This window comes from Sinohyriopsis cumingii, chromosome 7, assembly GCF_028554795.1.
Source record: "Sinohyriopsis cumingii isolate HCF-2022 chromosome 7, ASM2855479v2, whole genome shotgun sequence".
In the NCBI taxonomy this organism is placed as follows: Eukaryota; Metazoa; Mollusca; class Bivalvia; order Unionida; family Unionidae; genus Sinohyriopsis; species Sinohyriopsis cumingii.
The window spans coordinates 60,836,524-60,856,195 of record NC_142967.1 but is presented as its reverse complement, the minus strand read 5'-3'; the positions used below and the strand labels follow the sequence as shown (position 1 = coordinate 60,856,195).

General features: G+C 35.0%; 1 protein-coding gene across 2 annotated transcripts in view; it reads left to right on the top strand.

Moving 5' to 3' along the window:
* Positions 1 to 19,672, top strand: part of LOC149795356 (vinculin-like) — a 104,351-nt gene that overhangs the window by 77,474 nt on the left and 7,205 nt on the right. The window contains exons 25-29 of one of the 2 annotated variants that reach the window (XM_089965133.1): positions 506 to 632; positions 5,841 to 5,975; positions 9,040 to 9,140; positions 11,357 to 11,459; positions 19,298 to 19,384. In XM_089965133.1, coding sequence (XP_089821259.1) covers positions 506 to 632; positions 5,841 to 5,975; positions 9,040 to 9,140; positions 11,357 to 11,459; positions 19,298 to 19,384 — 553 coding nt within the window. Of the gene's footprint in view, positions 1 to 502; positions 633 to 5,840; positions 5,976 to 9,039; positions 9,141 to 11,356; positions 11,460 to 19,297; positions 19,385 to 19,672 lie in introns of both variants that reach the window. The other variant, XM_089965132.1, reaches the window with a different exon arrangement.

Genomic DNA, 19,672 nt, shown 5'->3' with positions numbered 1-19,672 from the left:
TCATCAGTGCTTGTCATGATTAATGTACTGAAAATGAAACCAATTTGGATTGAAGAAAGTTGATAACAAACCCAGTTTTATCGCTATAGAAGGGTTGGGAGACTGCTTGTGATCACTATCAGCGAAGAATCTTTTCTTAAGTTAAAGATGGAGCAGTTGTTTTCCCTCCAAAATTAATCATGAGTCACTGGAACAAATGCCAAATGAAGTTGCCACTTGAAATTTGGACTGATGTATTTTTTATTTACAACATCAATGAAAATGTGTGTGGTTACATGTGTGTGTGTGTGTGACAGAGAGAGGGGGGAGGAGAGAGAGAGATGCAGACTCACTAAGCTCAATAAATAAAACAATTAATTTTTGAAACCACTTTTCTGCAATTAAAATTTTTGATTTAACCAGTATGTTTTACATGTTTGCCATATGAAAGAGAACTTTAGAGAGAGACAGAGATGTATGTTAAATCATTGGGTAGATTATAATGAATCAACCTTCATTTTAGCAGAAAGTTTGCACCTTCACAGAAGCAGACATTAAATGTTAGCCAAAAATATAGTGTCCAGAGAAGATCAGAGTCCCCTAAGCAGCAGGGAAATGAAGCACTGACTAAATCATGCACAGCCTCCCTCCTTGTAAGTATATTTTCTTTTAAACTTTATGCATTTACCTTTATTAGAAAATACTCGTACAACATATTAGGTTGGCAGTATAATCTAGTGGTATGCACTCCTCACTCAACATTGAGAGTTTTTTTTTCTTCCAGGTTTTCCTTGATAATCACCTTTTGGCTATTGAAGCAAGTGACTAAACTTAAAGTTGTTCCATTTTTTTCTGATTTTTTTCTGATTCACATCAGCTTTGCCAAGATGCTTGGATATTTTTACTTGTGGATTGTGGATTTTGCATCTCAGTGTCATGTTATTTTATATACTTTTCAAGCACTTAACATTCATATACTTTTATCAGTAATCTTTCAGCATAAGGTAATGCTTGTTTTTGTTTAAAAGATTTATCATCAGAAATTTTTGTTAGAGGTAGCTTTGCATATTTGGAGGGGTCCCATATGGCCATGTGGTTTAGGGCCTTCACCTTTACAGACAACATCTTATAGGGTTCCCACACTAACTTGAAGTTGGGAAAAAGTCGGGAGAAATGACAATTTTTTTCATGACCTGAAAAGTCCTTGAATTTTGCAAATATTGATGAAAGCCAGGAAAAACCTGGGAATTTTCTGCCACCTCTTGACGCTCTAAACAATTATGTAATTGAGTCCCAACTAAACTGATTATGAGTTAAATTTATCAAGTTCTAACCAGAATATTTAGAGGTTGCTATATGGATCATTTGGGTGCTTGCCATAAACATATTTGCTGAGTCAATCCAAACACTCAGTGGATTAGATTCATCTGGTTGACCTTTATTTTTACAGTTAGCTCCAGTCTAGCATCAGAAGAGGCCAATATGGTGGTGGTAAAGTGTAGCCACTTACCGGATGGCCTAGCAAACTTAAACATTGTTAAATTGAGTCATACATGCATGAAATCTTATGACAACTACTTATTTTCTCAGAAATTGTGAGTTTTAAAATTGTTATATATTTAATCTGCTGAAAGACAAGATAAAACTATAGCGTTGATGAAATGTGACCTGGTACTTGCGATTTGCATTGCTTGTCGCACAAGTACACAAATCTCACAACCCACATTTTCAAATGTTGTAGAAGAAAATAAAAAATATTAAATGAAAGTCATACACTGGTTGTAATAAAAATACAAAAATAAAAAAACACAGAATTCTCCATATATTTTTCTGATAACAACTTCTGGAGTTTTGTTGTATCACATGACTACCACATTGACATGTGCTCTCTGCCTGATGAATCAGACTGGCCAGATTGCTGCAACAGCAACAAGCTTCTTGTCATTGTTCTCAAAATAAATATGTTGAGAATTATATGTTCTTTCTGGTTTTTACAAAAGGTACCTGACTTTCATTTAATATAATTTACTTTTTGTACGACAACATTAAAAGGGAGATTGTTGTTTGTATCACATGACTGTTGGACTTCTGATGTCATTGTTTGAGATTTTTGAAGTGATGTGACTAGTAATGCAGATGTCGAGTATTGGGTCAGGTTTCGTCTGTGCCATAGTTTTGTCTAGTCTGTCAGTAGAATAAAGACATAACAATTATAATATTTAACATTTCTTAGAAAAGAAATCATATTCCCATCGATTTCATACAGGTATGAGTCAATATAACTTAAGTTTAAATTTGCTAGGCCATCTGGTAAGCAACTACCATATGCCGCTACCGCATGGTGGCATCAAATTTCAAATTTCAATATGCAGTTGCTATGACACCACACCCCAACCTAAATGTCCAAATGTGAAAAATGGGGTGGAAATATTCAGAGGAAACCCAGATTAGAAAACGGACTGTTATTCATTTTATGCCAGATTTTTTGTCCAAAATGTCGAATCTCCAAGCTGAACTTTGGTGTTAAACTACTATACAGTGACATGTAGCTTGAAGCATTGGTTTCAGATCTTGAATAGAATGCAGGCGCAATGAGAAATTGTTGTCCTTTGTATTATATATTTTAAAAAATATGAGCCCCTGTATCAATAGAGGTTTGGGGACTGGTTTATCAAATTACAAGAAAACAATTTGATTTTATAGAAAATTGAGTCCTTGTTTATACAACATTATATAACTTTGAAGGTCTTTTGTCAACATTTAAATCAACCGTTTTGTAAATGTTTTTTAACTGATGGATTTTTAACCAAATTGTATTAAGGAGATTAGGTTGTTTGAAAATCTTGTTTGGGATTTTATTGGCACAGATAAATTCAGGGTTAAACTTTTTTCATTACAGGATAAGACTCTAATTCTTTGATTTATTGTTCTTTTTATACAGTAATAGGAAATGCTTACTTTGTATAACATGCATATATCTGTGTGTGTGTGTGTGTATATATATATATATATATATATATATATATATATATATATATGTTGCTATAGAATTCTTTAGAATTAAAGATTTGAAATGAAACAAAACTAATTTATGTTCATTATGTTGTTCCCAGTTAGCAACATAAGGCAGGTCAGCAAAGTAAAGTTAGAATTTTTATTCAGTGCATTTAAATGACTTTACTTGCCAATTTATTGGAATATAATCAAACTTGTTTTGTGTGATACATTTTGTGGTTTTGTACATGATCATCTTTTCTGACTTGGATGTCTTGGAGAGACTTGAAAGAGAAACATCTTTAGATTTAGAAAATGCATGTTTTATAGTGTAAAATTAATTCCATTTAGTAATGGGTGAACCTTGAAAAAAATTAACTTCATCTTGGAAAAACACTGGAAATGACCTGGAAATTTATCTTTAGAAAAGTGTGAGAACCATGTTGTTGTTGTGGGGTTTAACATCATTTTCAGCACACGATAGGCTATGCATGGCGGCCAGTATTAATGGTGGAGGAAGAACCCAGAAAAACACCAGGAAGAACCACCGACCCACAAGAGGCTACTGGCAATCTTTCTCACATACCCACATTGGCCAAATCCGAGACTAGAACCAACACAGACAGAGGTGAGATGGCAGTGATCCGTAATGGAGAGTGCGTTAGACCACTCGGCCACTTGGGGCCCCCATGGGAACCATGATCTTACCTTAGTCTGTATGGGTTCAAGTCAGTGGGTATGTGAGAAAGCTTGCCAGTAGCTTTCTGTTGATTGGTAATTTTTCCTGTGTTCTTCCTCCAGCATATATACTGGCTACCATGTATAGCCTGTGTTGTGCTGAACAATGGTATTAAACCCACAACAACATTTTTATGACAACTTTTAATTCACACTTTAACCAGAATGTTCTGATTTGCCATGAAACCCCATACATAAATATCATATATACATTAAAGGTTTGTCCAACTGCAAACAACATAAACTTTATCTGTCATCGCATAATAAAGTGGCAGATCAGGGTCTGTGTTGTTTGTTGTACTCAGTAGTCCAAACTAGATTTGCTGGCACATTATGCGACTGCAGATCTGGGTTTGTGCAGTTTGTAGTGGGACTTCACTTCTAAACAAGTATTCATACACACAGCCATCCATACATATGATGCACTGATAGTCATATTGTGCATTTATTTTCATGGGTCTATTTTTCTGATTTTGCAAAACATCTAATTTTCATTGAAACTTAAATTTGTGAATTGGTGAAATTGTTCTATTGTTTCCACAGAATGATCTTTGCTCATTGTGTCTTTAAATTTGTGATTGCAGTAACTGCAAAATCCATGAAAATTTGTATCCCCTTGAAAAATAATAAGTAAACAGTATGAGAAGTCTCAGTTCACATTAGAGAAAATACTGTTTGTTTATGAGTCATTGCTGAGCTAGATACCATTTTGACCTTAAATTAGGTAAATTTCATGATGCAGATGATGAAATGTGATGTTTGTGCATATAGAACAAATTGTATTATTCACAGAAAACTACCAACTATGTGCCAGTAGCTTCTCATGGGTCGGTGGTTCTTTCCAGGGTTTTCCCCGGTTCTTCCTCTACCATCAATACTGGCTGCCATGTATAGCCTATCTTGTGCTGAAAAATAGCGTTAAACCTCATTACAACAACAACAGCAACAACCACCAACTATGAATTTTTGTAGTTTCTAATTATATCCCCTGACAGCATAATTTATTTCTTTCATTATGGATAGAACATTGTAAATCATGTTTATGTGTATGCAGAGAAAATTGTATCTTGCATCATCTACTGGTAACAGTTTTGGAAGTGTTATAATCTCCTTTATATATAATTGCATGGTTAACAGGAATTGCATTGTACTATTAAAATGGTGCCAACCACCGCATGTATAATAACAAGCAGTTGTGTTTTAAATCCATTTGGTCCCATTTAAAAATAATTAAATGTAGACCTCATCATTTTTATAACTTCCATTGGATGGTCACTTGAGTCTCTATGTTTGATTAATCTAATGATATAGAGCATATTGTCTATTGGGGAGTTGGAGTGTTAAAAAGCATATTGTCTATTGGGGAGTTGGAGTGTTATAGAGCATATTGTCTATTGGGGAGTTGGAGTGTTATAGAGCATATTGTCTGTTGGGGAGTTGGAGTGTTATAGAGCATATTGTCTGTTGGGGAGTTGGAGTGTTATAGAGCATATTGTCTGTTGGGGAGTTGGAGTGTTATAGAGCATATTGTCTATTGGGGGTTTGGAGTGTTATAGAGCATATTGTCTGTTGGGGAGTTGGAGTGTTATAGAGCATATTGTCTATTGGGGGGTTGGAGTGTTATAGAGCATATTGTCTGTTGGGGAGTTGGAGTGTTATAGAGCATATTGTCTATTGGGGAGCTGGAGTGTTATAGAGCATATTGTCTATTGGGGGGTTGGAGTGTTATAGAGCATATTGTCTATTGGGGGTTGGAGTGTTATAGAGCATATTGTCTATTGGGGAGTTGGAGTTTTACAGAGCATATTGTCTATTGGGGAGTTGGAGTGTTATAGAGCTTATTGTCTGTTGGGGGGTTGGAGTGTTATAGAGCATATTGTCTGTTGGGGGGTTGGAGTGTTATAGAACATATTGTCTATTGAGGGTTGGAGTGTTATAGAGCATATTGTCTGTTGGGGGTTGTAGTGTTATAGAGCATATTGTCTATTGGGGGGTTGGAGTGTTATAGAGCATATTGTCTGTTGGGGGGTTGGAGTGTTATAGAGCATATTGTCTAAGGTCATTGGGGGTTGAGTGTGATCAATGGTATTTATGGATTTTAAATTCTGTCATTGTTATCCTGTTTCTAGGAATCTGTGGAGTATTTGCAGAGGGAGACAGAAAGATGGGAGGATGAAAACAATCCAATAGTGCAAGTGGCAAAGCTTCTTTCCCAACAAATCCACCAGATGGCACACTTTGTCCAGGGCAAAGGACCAATCACTGTAAGAGTTGTAGTTAAATATTTTTGATGACTATATTTATGCAACGAATAATCTGGAAGCATGAGAAAAAGAGCATCATCTGAATTTTTTTAGAAATAACATGTTGCTTATACTTGTCATCGGTAGCTTATATTAACCATTTGTTGCTTATACTGTCCTTTTTTTTAACATATAGTGGCTATTTGTTGCTTATACTGTCCATGTTGAAGACAAAAAGGAAAATAAGCCTCATAAAAAGTGCTATGATCAGCACAGAAGAATAACAAGTAATATTCAGATTCTTGTGAATAAAAGCAGGAAGGGACACACTTACGTTTATTGGACATCACTTGTCAGTTTAAATCTGTCTTGTATCAGGAGAAATGATTGCCATCATCATGTGAAATGGAAAAATAATGCCAAGAGTTACATAAGGTTGAGAGATAGCAACAAGCCATTGAGCTGCATAGGTTTTTGAACTGAAGTTTGTGCAACTGTACTGGTGGTAAATAAGGTCTATGTGTACTTTACAAACCTTTCAGTTGAACATAATGTTTACATTGTTGCATGTTTCGAATGCCAAACTTTTAAATACATTTTTCAGCTTTACAGTAGCAGTTTATGATATTTTGTTACACCTTACTGAAAACTGGTCAAACTTACAGAAAAAAATCAACTGCCTTACTGAGATGGTCTCGCCAGGGTTGGTAATTCTGTATGTATTGTTTAACTCATTCGGCCCCAGCACTGTTTTCAGTATCTCTGCTGATAAGCCTCAGAAGCTCAAAGCTGTGTCTAGCTGCTTGTGCCCCATAGTTTTTACCTGTTTTAAAACATCGTGCACATGCATTCACTCTTACCTTAATTTCTCTTCTTATATCCAAACAAAATCCACGAAATTTTCACCATTTATTTCAAATGAATTTGTCGACACATTGATTAATTATTTCCCTATTTGTAGAAGTCTTTCACAACTTATTTATACAGTATTTACAAACTTATGTGCATCGTTTATCCGCAAGAACTCCGTCGTCATCGCTGTCAGCATCATCACCTTCGGATGATTCAGTCTCAGAAACTTCTATGTCCAAATCTAAATCTCACAAAATATTCAACTGCTGAACATATCTTTCCTCAGCTTGCTTAATAATTTCACGATCAAACCTGAAAAACTCCACATTTTTGCTCTCATCAAAAATCACTCTTCCGTCCACCATCATTTACGATTTTTTGTGAACAGAACATGTGTAGTTAAACTGCTCTCAAACTTTAGCCTTTTGCTTCTGAACAATTCATATTTTCACAAATGAAAGTAAAAACATTTCTGATTGGTTTAATAGTTGTTTAGTTCTTGGAATAAACCATTTCTAACCAATCAGAGATGTTGTATCTAACACACATTCATCACGCCTGGAGACGGGATCGGCCATTGAATACAGTAAACAATTCACGACTACAGGTGGGATCGGCCATTGAATGCAGAAACCGGATCACGCCTACAGACGGGATCGGGGCCGAATGAGTTAAGGCAGGGTTTAGTGAGTTAACAGATGTCATTACCAGTGATGCTGATGATGTTCCCCTTGGTCTGGTGTGCAACACCTACTTCGGTCTGGTAACGAGTATGTTGATTTCTTGGATTGTGTTAATTATGATAATGACACTGTCACATCTGTGATACCAACAATTGAAATGTAAATTTGTTGTACCTTGGGGATATTGTTTGTGAAATTAGTCATCACCAGAAAGCAACCATGTTATGGAACAATGATGATTTCTCATAAAAGTAATTTTTATGAATCATTGGCTGCTACATCTACATATATGTTGCCACTTTCATTAGATGGGAGAATTTACTGGTTTATCACTCATGATAACATACATTTATACAATGTACGTTGTTTGAAGATTATATTACCATTCCATATGAGCTCTACAGTAATCACATCAGTAAACTAAAAATTGTTTAGTGAACGTATATCCTAAGTCATCAACATGGAAAGTACATAAACAATTTAAAAAAAAAAATGATAAATTTGGATGTAACATTTCTTGGTTATTATGTTCTGTTATCTCAGTCCTCTGTGAAATGTTATAAACAATCTTTCCTGATTAAATTAAATTGTAATACATATACATGCTGTAATATTATTTTGCAGAAAAATGCTTGGGTTCTTTGGAGTATGCTTTAACGATCAGCCGTCTCATAATTTTGGAGTAGTAGACTAAAATTCAAACATGCGCAACAAGTTCATCATGAAATGTTACAGTTTTGTCAGCATGGAATACATAGCAATTAACAGTATAGCATGAAATGTTACAGTTTTGTCAGCATGGAATACATAGCAATTAACAGTATAGCATGAAATGTTACAGTTTTGTCAGCATGGAATACATAGCAATTAACAGTATAGCATGAAATGTTACAGTTTTGTCAGCATGGAATACATGGCAATTAACAGTATAGCATGAAATGTTACAGTTTTGTCAGTGTTGACAGTAACATATCAAAAGTAGTTTGAAGCTTTCTGCGCAATGCAGATGAGACGATTGAATGATGGGTGACATTATTTCTGAATTTTCGACTGCAAACCTTCATTGTATCACCAGCATTAGCTGGGGGCACCGAGTGGCCGAGTGGTCTAAAGCGCTCACCGTTCCGGATCACTGCCATCTCACCTCTGTCTGCAAGGGTTCGAGTCCAAGGCTCAGCTAGCATGGGTACGTGGGAAAGCCTGCCAGTAGCTTCTTGTGGGTTGGTGGTTCTTCCCTGGGTTTTTCAGGGTTCTTCCATCACCAGTTATACTGGCTGCCATATATAACCTATCTTGTGCTGAAAAATGGCATTAAACCCTAGAACAACAACAACAACAACAACAACAACCAGCATTAGCAAACAGAGGTTAAAATATATCATTATGCAATCAATAATCTAAAAAGAATGTGTGTTTAAATTTAATTGATAGTACTCTTTAGAGCTGAGAATTGGTGTTCCATGACACCTTTATCTATATTAATTATTTAGTGCAATTCATTGATGTAATCTTTTAAGTTTGTATCCATTATTATGTCCCTTTCATTTCAGTCTCATGCAGAATTGATTCAGGTGGCTAAAGCAGTGCTAGAGAACGGAAACAAGATGCTGAAGTTTGCCAGGATCCTAGCAACTCACTGTGTTGATCAGGGGTAAATAATTTGTATGTACTTGCCATAAGGTGGAGAATATTTTGTTATGATGTTATCCATCCATTCTTCTAACTGTTATCAATTTTATTTCTGCACAGTAACTCAAATTCTCCACCATTTTTTTTAGCCACCAAGTTTGTGGATGGCTTGCAATTGCATTAGAGAAATCTGTTGATTTCTGGATCAAAAAGTTAAAAAAGTCTGGTTATTTTGACTGAAAGAAAAACAATTGTTGCATCTGGGGTAAAGAGGAAGCCTGTTTGTGGTCAAAGCTTATAGGTTAAGGTCACTGAGTGAAGAACGTGATTTCTCTACAAAAATTTCAGTTCTCAACCATATACCTTTACCAAGGTTTTTGAATGACTTGCACATTACATAAGAAAGAATCCTACTGATACTAGGGTTAAAAGGTCAAAGATCAAGGTTACTCTCACTGAAAAATGGTTTCTCCTTTGAACACATTCCCCCACTCACATTAAAATTCGGAAGAACAGCATATATTTTCACAAATCCAGCAATTGTGAAAAATGAAATAATTCACATTTTCATCAATATAGCATGTAGACAAAGGGACAAAACTCTTACCAGTTACCTCCCCTCACCAGAGCTAGGTTGCAGTTGATTATTCAGGTTTTAGCTTTCATTGGACATGATCAACATTATACATTGTGTCTCTCAAAACACAAGAAATATCATGAGGGTAGCTCAGTCAACGTTCTCTAGCTTTTATCCATGTGATCTAGTATAGCAGAGACAAGACTGAATGTGGTATGTCCGATGGTTGCAACCAAGATTTTCATCAGGCCATTTGAGTGCACTTAATCATGAGCATTATAATAGTGCTTTCACTGGATCTGCATGGAATTGTATATTTTGTAAGAATAGTCTTTTATTTTTCTTCTTCTTCTGTTTGCTAGGTATGGTGGTGATGGCTTACATAACCTTCAGATGTTGAATGTTTAGAGTGCAGTTTACTCTCATAGAGGGGATTATTATTTTTTTAATTGTCTCGAAGGGTGACCTTGATAGAGGTAGTTGGTCTTCATTGCCTCCTATTACCTATTTTCCTAATGTTAATGTGATTGGGGAATGTATTCAGTGGAGAAAGCAATATTGCTTCTTGAAGAATATGCACTTGATTACATTGCAGTTAATCCTTTCCCTCAGCCACCACATACCTCCCTGTAAAAGCAAGCGTCCTTGTGGATTCATCACTGAAGGTAAATCAGAGGTAACAATAATAGCCAGCGTGCTGTTAGGGGAGGTAATGGATAAGAGTTTCTTCCCTTTGCCTGTTAAATATTTAAAGGTCATCATGGTCATGAGATTTGAGGCTAGACGGGTTTGAAGAAACTTATTTTAGGTAATGTGCAAATCATCAAATTTTTATGACCCAAGCTTCTTTGAAATGCTTTAGAAATGGGAGCAATACACAAAATCATAAGAAATATTATAGGTGTCAGAGTTTGTTGCATATGTTAAGTCAATTTTAATAATATTATAGGTGTCAGACTTTGTTGGATATGTAAGGTCCAGCATTTGCAATGACATGCTGGAAATCATTTAAGCCCACAGATTTTACCTTAGTGAATAAAAAATTTTGCATAAGTATTCCAGAAATTGTTGAAAGCTATCAACCTTTTTATATCATTATTTTCCCTTGATCAGTCATTTAATTTAATTATTTTTTAATTATCAATCAATGATTCATTATACAATACCTACCAAAAATTGTGTTTATGCCTGTGCATTAGTAACATTCTGTAGAAGGGGTATATAGTGTTACTCATTTGTTTTCAACCGATCCATCTCATCTGTTGTAAAATTTGTTTCCACTCACTTAATAAAGGACTTTGTAAATTTGGTGAAGGTGCTATGTGTGCATGTGCATGTGTGTATGTGTCCTTATATATAATCATATATAATTTTCAATATTTTTTAACAAAATTGGACAGTAAAAGCAACGTTTAGACAATGTTTAGACTTGTCATTGTGCACTTGCATATTGAACTAAGACATTTTCTATTGCACCATAGTAGCATGGGTATATGTTTTGTATGGATACATTTCTTGCCTCAGTTTGATCATCATTGCTAGCTATTACCAAATCATTAAAGCAGCTGGAAATGATATGATTATGTATGAATTCTCCTTTGATTTGCTTACTGTCATGTTCTTGGTTTAGAATTATACTCATTTTCCTATCTTTCTTGCAGATTTGCCAAAGACCTGTACTTTTATGCCAATCAGATTCCTACAGTGCTTCAACAACTGAAAATCATCTCATCTGTCCAGATGGCCACAGCTAATGCCAACATTGTGAGTGTTTTCTATTACATAATTTTTTAAAAGGGAATTGGTGACTGTTGGAAATTATAAATGGATCAGATGTTTTTTTGATGTATATATTATTAACCATTTACCTCATGCAAGCGCCTTTGGATGCCTATACTCCATTCACATACAAGTGCCTTTGGACGCCTCTACCTGATTCGCATACAAGCCGCCTTTGGACGCATCAAGCCAATTCACATACAAGTGCCTTTTGACACCTGCTGTAAACATCAGCCATTTTTAGCGGGTTTTCATAGCACCAACATCGTGAATGACTATTACATCAGATCACATGGTCGCTGTTTATGCTCTGGTCAAAATCTGCTATTTAAAGTAAAAGGGTCATATTCTCCACTCTCCAAAATGGAGTTTGCAGATTTTGTTCAGTACTTTTCGCGATTAGAATCACAACTATGAAAGCTTCAATAACTTAGGTAAAAGCTCTGATATTGATGTAGGTAGCAATTAGTTTTTATAAATTATCAAATTCAGATGACTTAGTGATGTAGATGCAAAGAATTTGTAAATTTCGAGTATGAGAAATGGCAGCTACAGTTGGTCATGCAGCTTCACAGACTTGACGGTGAATGAGTTCTCTCAAGATTTTAAAGCACATAAAAAATTCTTTCCTGAAAAATAATTACACAGCTATTACAATCAGACTTTACTCTTAAATTTTTCCATACATAATAGATGTGTACCAAAAATGTAAAATCGTTACAGTTGCTGTTAAACGTAACATACAGTACACTGCTTAACAGTTAACAGGCAGGCCTATGTGTATGGAGTTGAATAGGTAACAGGTGTACTGTTTGTAGCATACTGCACTGGGTAACTTTGCTACATGTGTATCGAAGGGCTAAAAAGCCATACACTGAGGTAAAGGGTTAAATGAGTCCATCACTGTGACAAGAATTTTGAAGTTAAGTGAAATAAGTCATTAAAATGAGGTTATCATAAGGGATTTTGACATTTGGTGACCAGAGAAAATGCTTATTATAAAAAGGAGGGTATGTACTCAATTATAAGTTGAATCAAATTGCAAATAACAAAGATCCTGATCTGCTGTATCATAATGTGCCTGCAGATTAGGGTCTTGTTTGTTCTACTGATTACTTCTAACAAAATGCACAGAACCAGATTTGTATGTGCATTATGCAACAGCAAATCAGGGTCTGTGCAGTTTTCCAGTTGGACTCATAAGCAAGTATATATGGTACTGTCTGAAGGAATGTGAAAGCATTCTCTCCCATCTGTTTGTGTAGTTCAGTCACCATTAGTCCCTGACTGGTGTTTGTTTATCCTTGTAACTTATCAGAAGGAAAGTTCTTGTTGATTGCTTGAACTGGTCACCATCTCTTGTCATTATAAGGTTTATAACTCCCTGAAATTATTTATTAAATAATTTAGAAAAATTATGATCCTGTTTTGTATGAACAAAAATGTTTGAATTAAAATGCATAACCCTGCCATACTGCAGACATCGTAGTGATATAAATTTTTTATTGCTTTGGCATCCACTGGTGCATCATACTGTTGATATGAAATGGTTCCTGCTGTGATTGTATGGTTGTCCATATAATTAATGAATGAGGTGTCCGCTTTCCATAATTAACTGGGGTGAAGCAAACCCAATGGATGAATTTGTCTCAATTGGTGTTGATTTCGATTTCATCATTGATATTGGCATGTCCTCCGATGAATACCTTGGCAGATAGATTGTATGATAAATCATCTTAAGATTTAGACATGATCAGAAGACGTAGACATGGATTTACTGTATTTGTTTTAAAAACTGTTTCCAAGTTCCCAACAACCTGATCTTGAGATCATTTGTCAGATTGTGATGACTATTCTCTTAATGCTTATTTATGTCTTTCCATCTTCTGTTTTTGTACGTTTTTACGTCTTTCCACCTTGTACGTTTTTTAACATTGCTGTCAAGACAATTTTAAGCTAACATGGACTATTATTTGTATGTCACTCCTCTGATTGGAAGTGTTTATACTGTGCTTCATATATGACACAACAGTGGGAAGCTGTCATTATGGACAAGAGTAATGTCATGGTATAAGACATCATCTCTCGTGTAGCAACTTTATTTGAAAAGATAGAGAACATTATTGGATACACTAATTACATACTCTATTTTTGTTAGGATCATCTGTGTTGTAAGGCATTTTAGTTTTAAACGTGTATTATTTCTTGGGATTACCTCACCCATTTATAGTGGCAGCATACTGTTTTGTGTGTGTGTGTGTGTGTGTGTGTGTGTCGGTGTGTGTGTTGATTTATAGGAATCATGCTTATGCATTTTCATTGTTTTGCAAGCATTGCATTAAGCATGAGGAAATTGTTGTAAGTTGAGTTTTCACCCATATCTGAAAATTTGAACCAGAATTCCTGTTAGCAAAAGATAGATGTAGAGCAGAGAATTAGTTTATTGGAATTTTATCAAACAATGCATGCATTTGGTATACTTTTTTCAATAAATACGCTATTTGTTGATCCTTTTTATGGGTTATTTAAAAAAATCAGGCATATATATGTAGTTGCTTTAAATTATTTGTGTTGGTCAGTGCTATGTCAGTTGTATAAAGATATTTGACATACATCTAAAGAGTGACAGGTAATTGTTTTCTGCCTTCCTTATAGTCATAAAGTTGTGATCTGCCTCAAGTATGACTGAAGCAACTGACTGGCTATCACAAAATCTCAAAACATTGCCATCAAGATCAAAATTGTAGGCCAACACATTAATTTATATAATAATAATAAGTGAGATCTATGCAAATGAATGAGATTGTTTAGAAACCATGGCTCAGTGGTAGAGTGCTGGACTTGCAATCCAAAGTTCATTATTTTGATCTTTAACTGGACCAGTCCAGGTCAATAGTTGTTGTATCCCTGGGCAAGGCAGTTTACTTATAATGTCGTGGAAGAAAATAGTCACTAATGTGCTACTATGCTTTAAATGTCAACCAACCCAATCCTCCTTGTATCTGATTAGCTAAGTTTTGTTGTTTCTCATCATTTATAGACTGTACTTACCTACCATGACCATATTGTAAATCTTGTTATCACTTTAGAATATCCAAGATGGATTCAGTACCCAGCACTTAAAGAAAACAAAACTATCTTATCCTGGATTCCTGAAAATTATTTTTAGCTAGCACAACAACAGTCCATCTAAGGGACTGTTGTTAAAATTCATATGAACAGTCTTCTCCAGGGATAGCAATTTTCTTTAAACTTGTAGCTGTTCTTAAAGCTCCTGATTTTCAGGACTCAACTTCTATCATAGATATTTATGGGCAAAATGAATTAACCAACAGCTTATCTTGTTTGCATATTAAATAGCCATGGTGGGCACTCTCTTTGCATATTAAATATCTATGGTGGGCCACTCTCTTTGCATATTAAATATCCATGGTGGGCATTCTCTTTGCATATTAAATATCCATGGTGGGCACTCTCTTTGTTGCCATTTAAAGTCCCAGTTTAATTCCAAGTTGTGACACTTGATAGAATAGGGGGCTTTTCTCACCTTCTTTTCTTTTGCACCATTTTTCAAATCAAACTATACCTTTCCCATCCCTTATTTGTATGGGGCAGGTCTTGTCAAACCATACATTTCTCATCCCTTATTTGTATGGGGCAGATCTTGTCAAACCATACCTTTCTCATCCCTTATTTGTATGGGGCAGGTCTTGTCAAACCATACCTTTCCCATCCCTTATTTGTATGGGGCAGGTCTTGTCAAACCATACCTTTCTCATCCCTTATTTGTAGGGGGTAGGTCTTGTCAAACCATACCTTTCTCATCCCTTATTTGTAGGGGGTAGGTCTTGTCAAACCATACATTTCTCATCCCTTATTTGTATGGGGTAGGTCTTGTCAAACCATACCTTTCTCATCCCTTATTTGTATGGGGTAGGTCTTGTCAAACCATACATTTCTCATTCCTTATTTGTATGGGGTAGGTCTTGTCAAACCATACCTTTCTCTTTCCTTATTTGTATGGGGTAGGTCTTGTCAAACCATACATTTCTCATCCCTTATTTGTATGGGGTAGGTCTTGTCAAACCATACCTTTCTCATTCCTTATTTGTATGGGGTAGGTCTTGTCAAACCATACCTTTCTCATTCCTTATTTGTATGGGGTAGGTCTTGTCAAACCATACCTTTCTCATTCCTTATTTGTATGGGGTAGGTCTTGTCAAACCATACCTTTCTCATCCCTTATTTATATGGGTCAGGTCTTGTCAAACCATACCTTTCTCATCCCTTATTTGTATGGGGTAGGTCTTGTCAAACCATACCTTTCTCATCCCTTATTTGTATGGGGTAGGTCTTGTCAAACCATACCTTTCTCATCCCTTATTTGTATGGGGTAGGTCTTGTCAAACCATACCTTTCTCATCCCTTATTTGTATGGGGTAGGTCTTGTCAAACCATACCTTTCTCATCCCTTATTTGTATGGGGCAGGTCTTGTCAAACCATACCTTTCTCATCCCTTATTTGTAAGGGGTAGGTCTTCTTATCAAACTATACCTTTCTCATTCCCTGTCTGTAGGGGGTAGGTCTTATTAGACCATGCCTTTTTCATCCCGTATTTGTACACTCAAAATGTAAAGTAACCAACAAAAAAAACCTTAGAGAAAGCTTACGTATATACTTTTTAAGCAAAAAAGTCATGGTTACACATTATTAAAAGATGATGATTTGAAAAGAGGTTTAAATTTCAGTAAATAAATACAATGAAGATTGTTTATAACATTTCACAAAGGTACTGGATTTTAGAACGCTATAGCTGATAAATGTGGTATCCAAATTTATCATTATTTTTTTAAATGCTTATGTACCAGTCCATATCAGTGACAATTTATACTGGTATGATTACTGTTAAAACATGTATGTAATGTTAATAAAATTTTCAAATGACATACATTTGTTTAAATATATATCTTCAAGAGTGGGGAGAAAAGAGAAACCAGTAAATTCTACAATCTACTAAAAGTGGTAACATACATATACATGTACCAGCCATTGAATTACAAAAATCACTTTCATGTGAAATCATCATTGTTCAGTAACTCAGTTTCTTACTGGTGATCATTATTTTCACAGACAATATGCCCAAGGTACAACATATTTACATTGCAATTGTTGGTATCACAGATGTGACATTGTCACTATCATAATTAACATAATCCAAGAAATCAATATTATCATTAACGTACCCATCATGCAATATTGCAAGGGGAACTTCATCAGCATCTGCACCATCACTAGTAATGGTATCAGTTAGCTAACCAAACCCTGACTTAACAAAATTTATTTCACACTTTTGTTTTTTGTATTGTTGTCATGATCCGCTAGGTATCTTTGGATCAAAGCACATCTATTCCTCATACCTTTTATCTGTAGCTTTTTGGTTAAAGAGACATTTTTTATTTTTTATTTTCAGTTATTTTCAGAACAGTTAGTATTAAAAATAAGTACAAGAGATTTACTTCAAGCAGTACTTAATTAGTGAACTTACAAGTATACAATGATAGCTGAAGGATACATCTAGATTATTCAGTCAAAAGAGTACAAAATATAAACATTTCTTTTCAGGCTTAAATTGCATTGAACTGGCAACCTGTTGTTCTAAAGTGCTGATTTTAAAGGTCATGTGATTATGACACTTTTATTTTCTGGTGTCTTTGTTAAGCTTTTGTAATTTGCCAATTAGGAATTACGTGTGATTTTCATGCTTTTGTTACCTAGCACCTTTGTTGTTGTGCCTTTATTATTTAAACAACTGCCATTGTTGACCTGACAGGTAACAAAAGCGTGATAATTGAGATGATTTTTCAGCTGGACCAAACAAATCAAACATTAAAACGGAGCAAGAGAATGCTGTTCAAAAGCCTTTGGAATACATAGCAATTAATTAAGAATTAGGCTGGGGAACTAACAGAGGAAACATTGTATCAAAAAATGTAATAAACATTCTTTTCTTATTTTCAGTGTTGTATTTTTAAATAATCCTCAAGTGTACCAGGAGATGGTTATTTAAAAAACTTAAATACTTACAACAGATATTTATTTTTTAAAAATAGAAACTTCTTTCTCAACATTATTTCTATTCTGGCATGAAAAATAAGCAAGATTCAGCATGTACACATATTGCATGCTGTTTATCTAGTACTACAGCACAAAAGAATCGCACTACCCTGGTGGCCTAAGTGGTTATAGCATCCACTTTGGATGCAGAAGGTCACAGGTTTGAACCCAGCTGAATCACACCAAAGACTTATAAAAATGGGTACTAGCAGTTGCCTTGGTATGTGCTCATCATTATGAGGTTAGTGTTAGGACTGGTGTCAGGATAATGTGATTGGATGGGACATGTTGCTATATGTCTGCAGCGTGATGCCCTAGTGCAAGACATCGCTATAAATTGCCATACTGCAGACATCATATTGATATGACTGAAAAATTGTTAAAGCTGCATTTAAAATATATATCACACATACGTCACTTACACAGCACCATTGGTACAATGTATTAGTTGTCACTTGCATATGCTGGACATATTACATACAATAGTGTAACTGTTGGGAATTTAATAATTTAATGCCATTTTATTAGTACATGATAGACTATGCATATCAGCCAGTATTACTGGTGGAGGAAGAACATAGGAAAACCCTGTTAAGAACCATCAACCCATGGTAGATACTGGCAAGCTTTCTCGCATACCCACATATGTCAAGCCTGCAACTTGAATCCATACAGACAGAGGTGAGATGGGAGTAATCAATAAAGGTGAATGTATTAGACCATTTGGCCTGCCAGGGTCCCTGATGTAAATATCACCATTTATATGTTGAAATACCATCATATGAAGAGGGCACTTGTTCAAACATGTAGAATTCTGTCTTACAATTCAACATTCATGCATGATTAAATTTAGGGAGAACAGTTTTGTGTTTAATTTTGATGCCAGTGATTGGATATTTGGGATATTGAACATTTTATAACATTTCCCAGATTACAATTCCCAATTAGACATGTTAGAAATTTTTGCCCAAATTTTTTAAAGAAAATTCATATTCCATGGCACTAGGTTATCAGGAGAGTTACAACTTAACAATCATACAAGTTTTTCCTTGTATTGTGCAATGGGCTTTATGGCTGCAAATTATAATGTTCATTCTATTGGAGAGTGTATGACATTTTTGGGATCTGATAAACTACTCGTGTTAGTAGATAAGAATTAAGAATGGCTTTATTTAGGAAAATATTATCGCTATGAGAAATAAATAATTAATCTAATAAATTATGTCAGTGATGAATTTACTTACTGTATATATTTGTATAAATCAAATCTAACTACAAACTGCATAGACCCAGATCAGGCATCACATGATGTTACAAGAGATCTGGTTCTGCAGCTTGGTGTTGAATCCAACTTATAAGTCAGTATTGGTAACAGTAAGTAATGGTGTTAATATATTGCATTACAATTTTCACATGTGAATAATTCATGCTTCACTATAGGAGAACATATATTTCATATTAAATTTATCTTGTCATAAATAGTCGATATTGAAACATTATTTAAAATCTCATTGTTATTAATGGAAGGAGATTTTTACAAAGTGTTTTATTGTCCAATGAAGATTGATTGGAAATTCATGCTTTTGCAAATGAGACCAGTTATGCATGTTTGTTTTTTAAAATTGAGTGACTTACAATTTGCATATTAATACATTATCAGTAATAATTATGTTCGTAAACTAACATACTTACATGTATATTTCTTCAGGCTGATCGGATATTAGTGAAAAATTCACAGAACCTGATGAAAGTCATCTTACGGACTGTAAGAGCAGCAGAGGCAGTGTGTGTCAAGGTAAATGTGTTGTCCAAAGATGGTTTATGTGAAGGCAAATATATTGTACAGAGGTGGTTTGTTTCTGTATATAGGTATTTTGTACAGAGACAGTGTGTTTCAAGGTAAATATGTTGTACAGAGGCAGTGTGTGTGAAGGTAAATCTGTTGTACAGAGATGGTTTGTGTCGGGGTAAATATGTTGTACAGAGGCAGTGTGTGTCAAGGTAAATATATTGTACAGAGGCAATGTGTGTCTAGGTAAATATGTTCTACAATGGCAGTGTGTGTCAAGGTAAATATATTGTA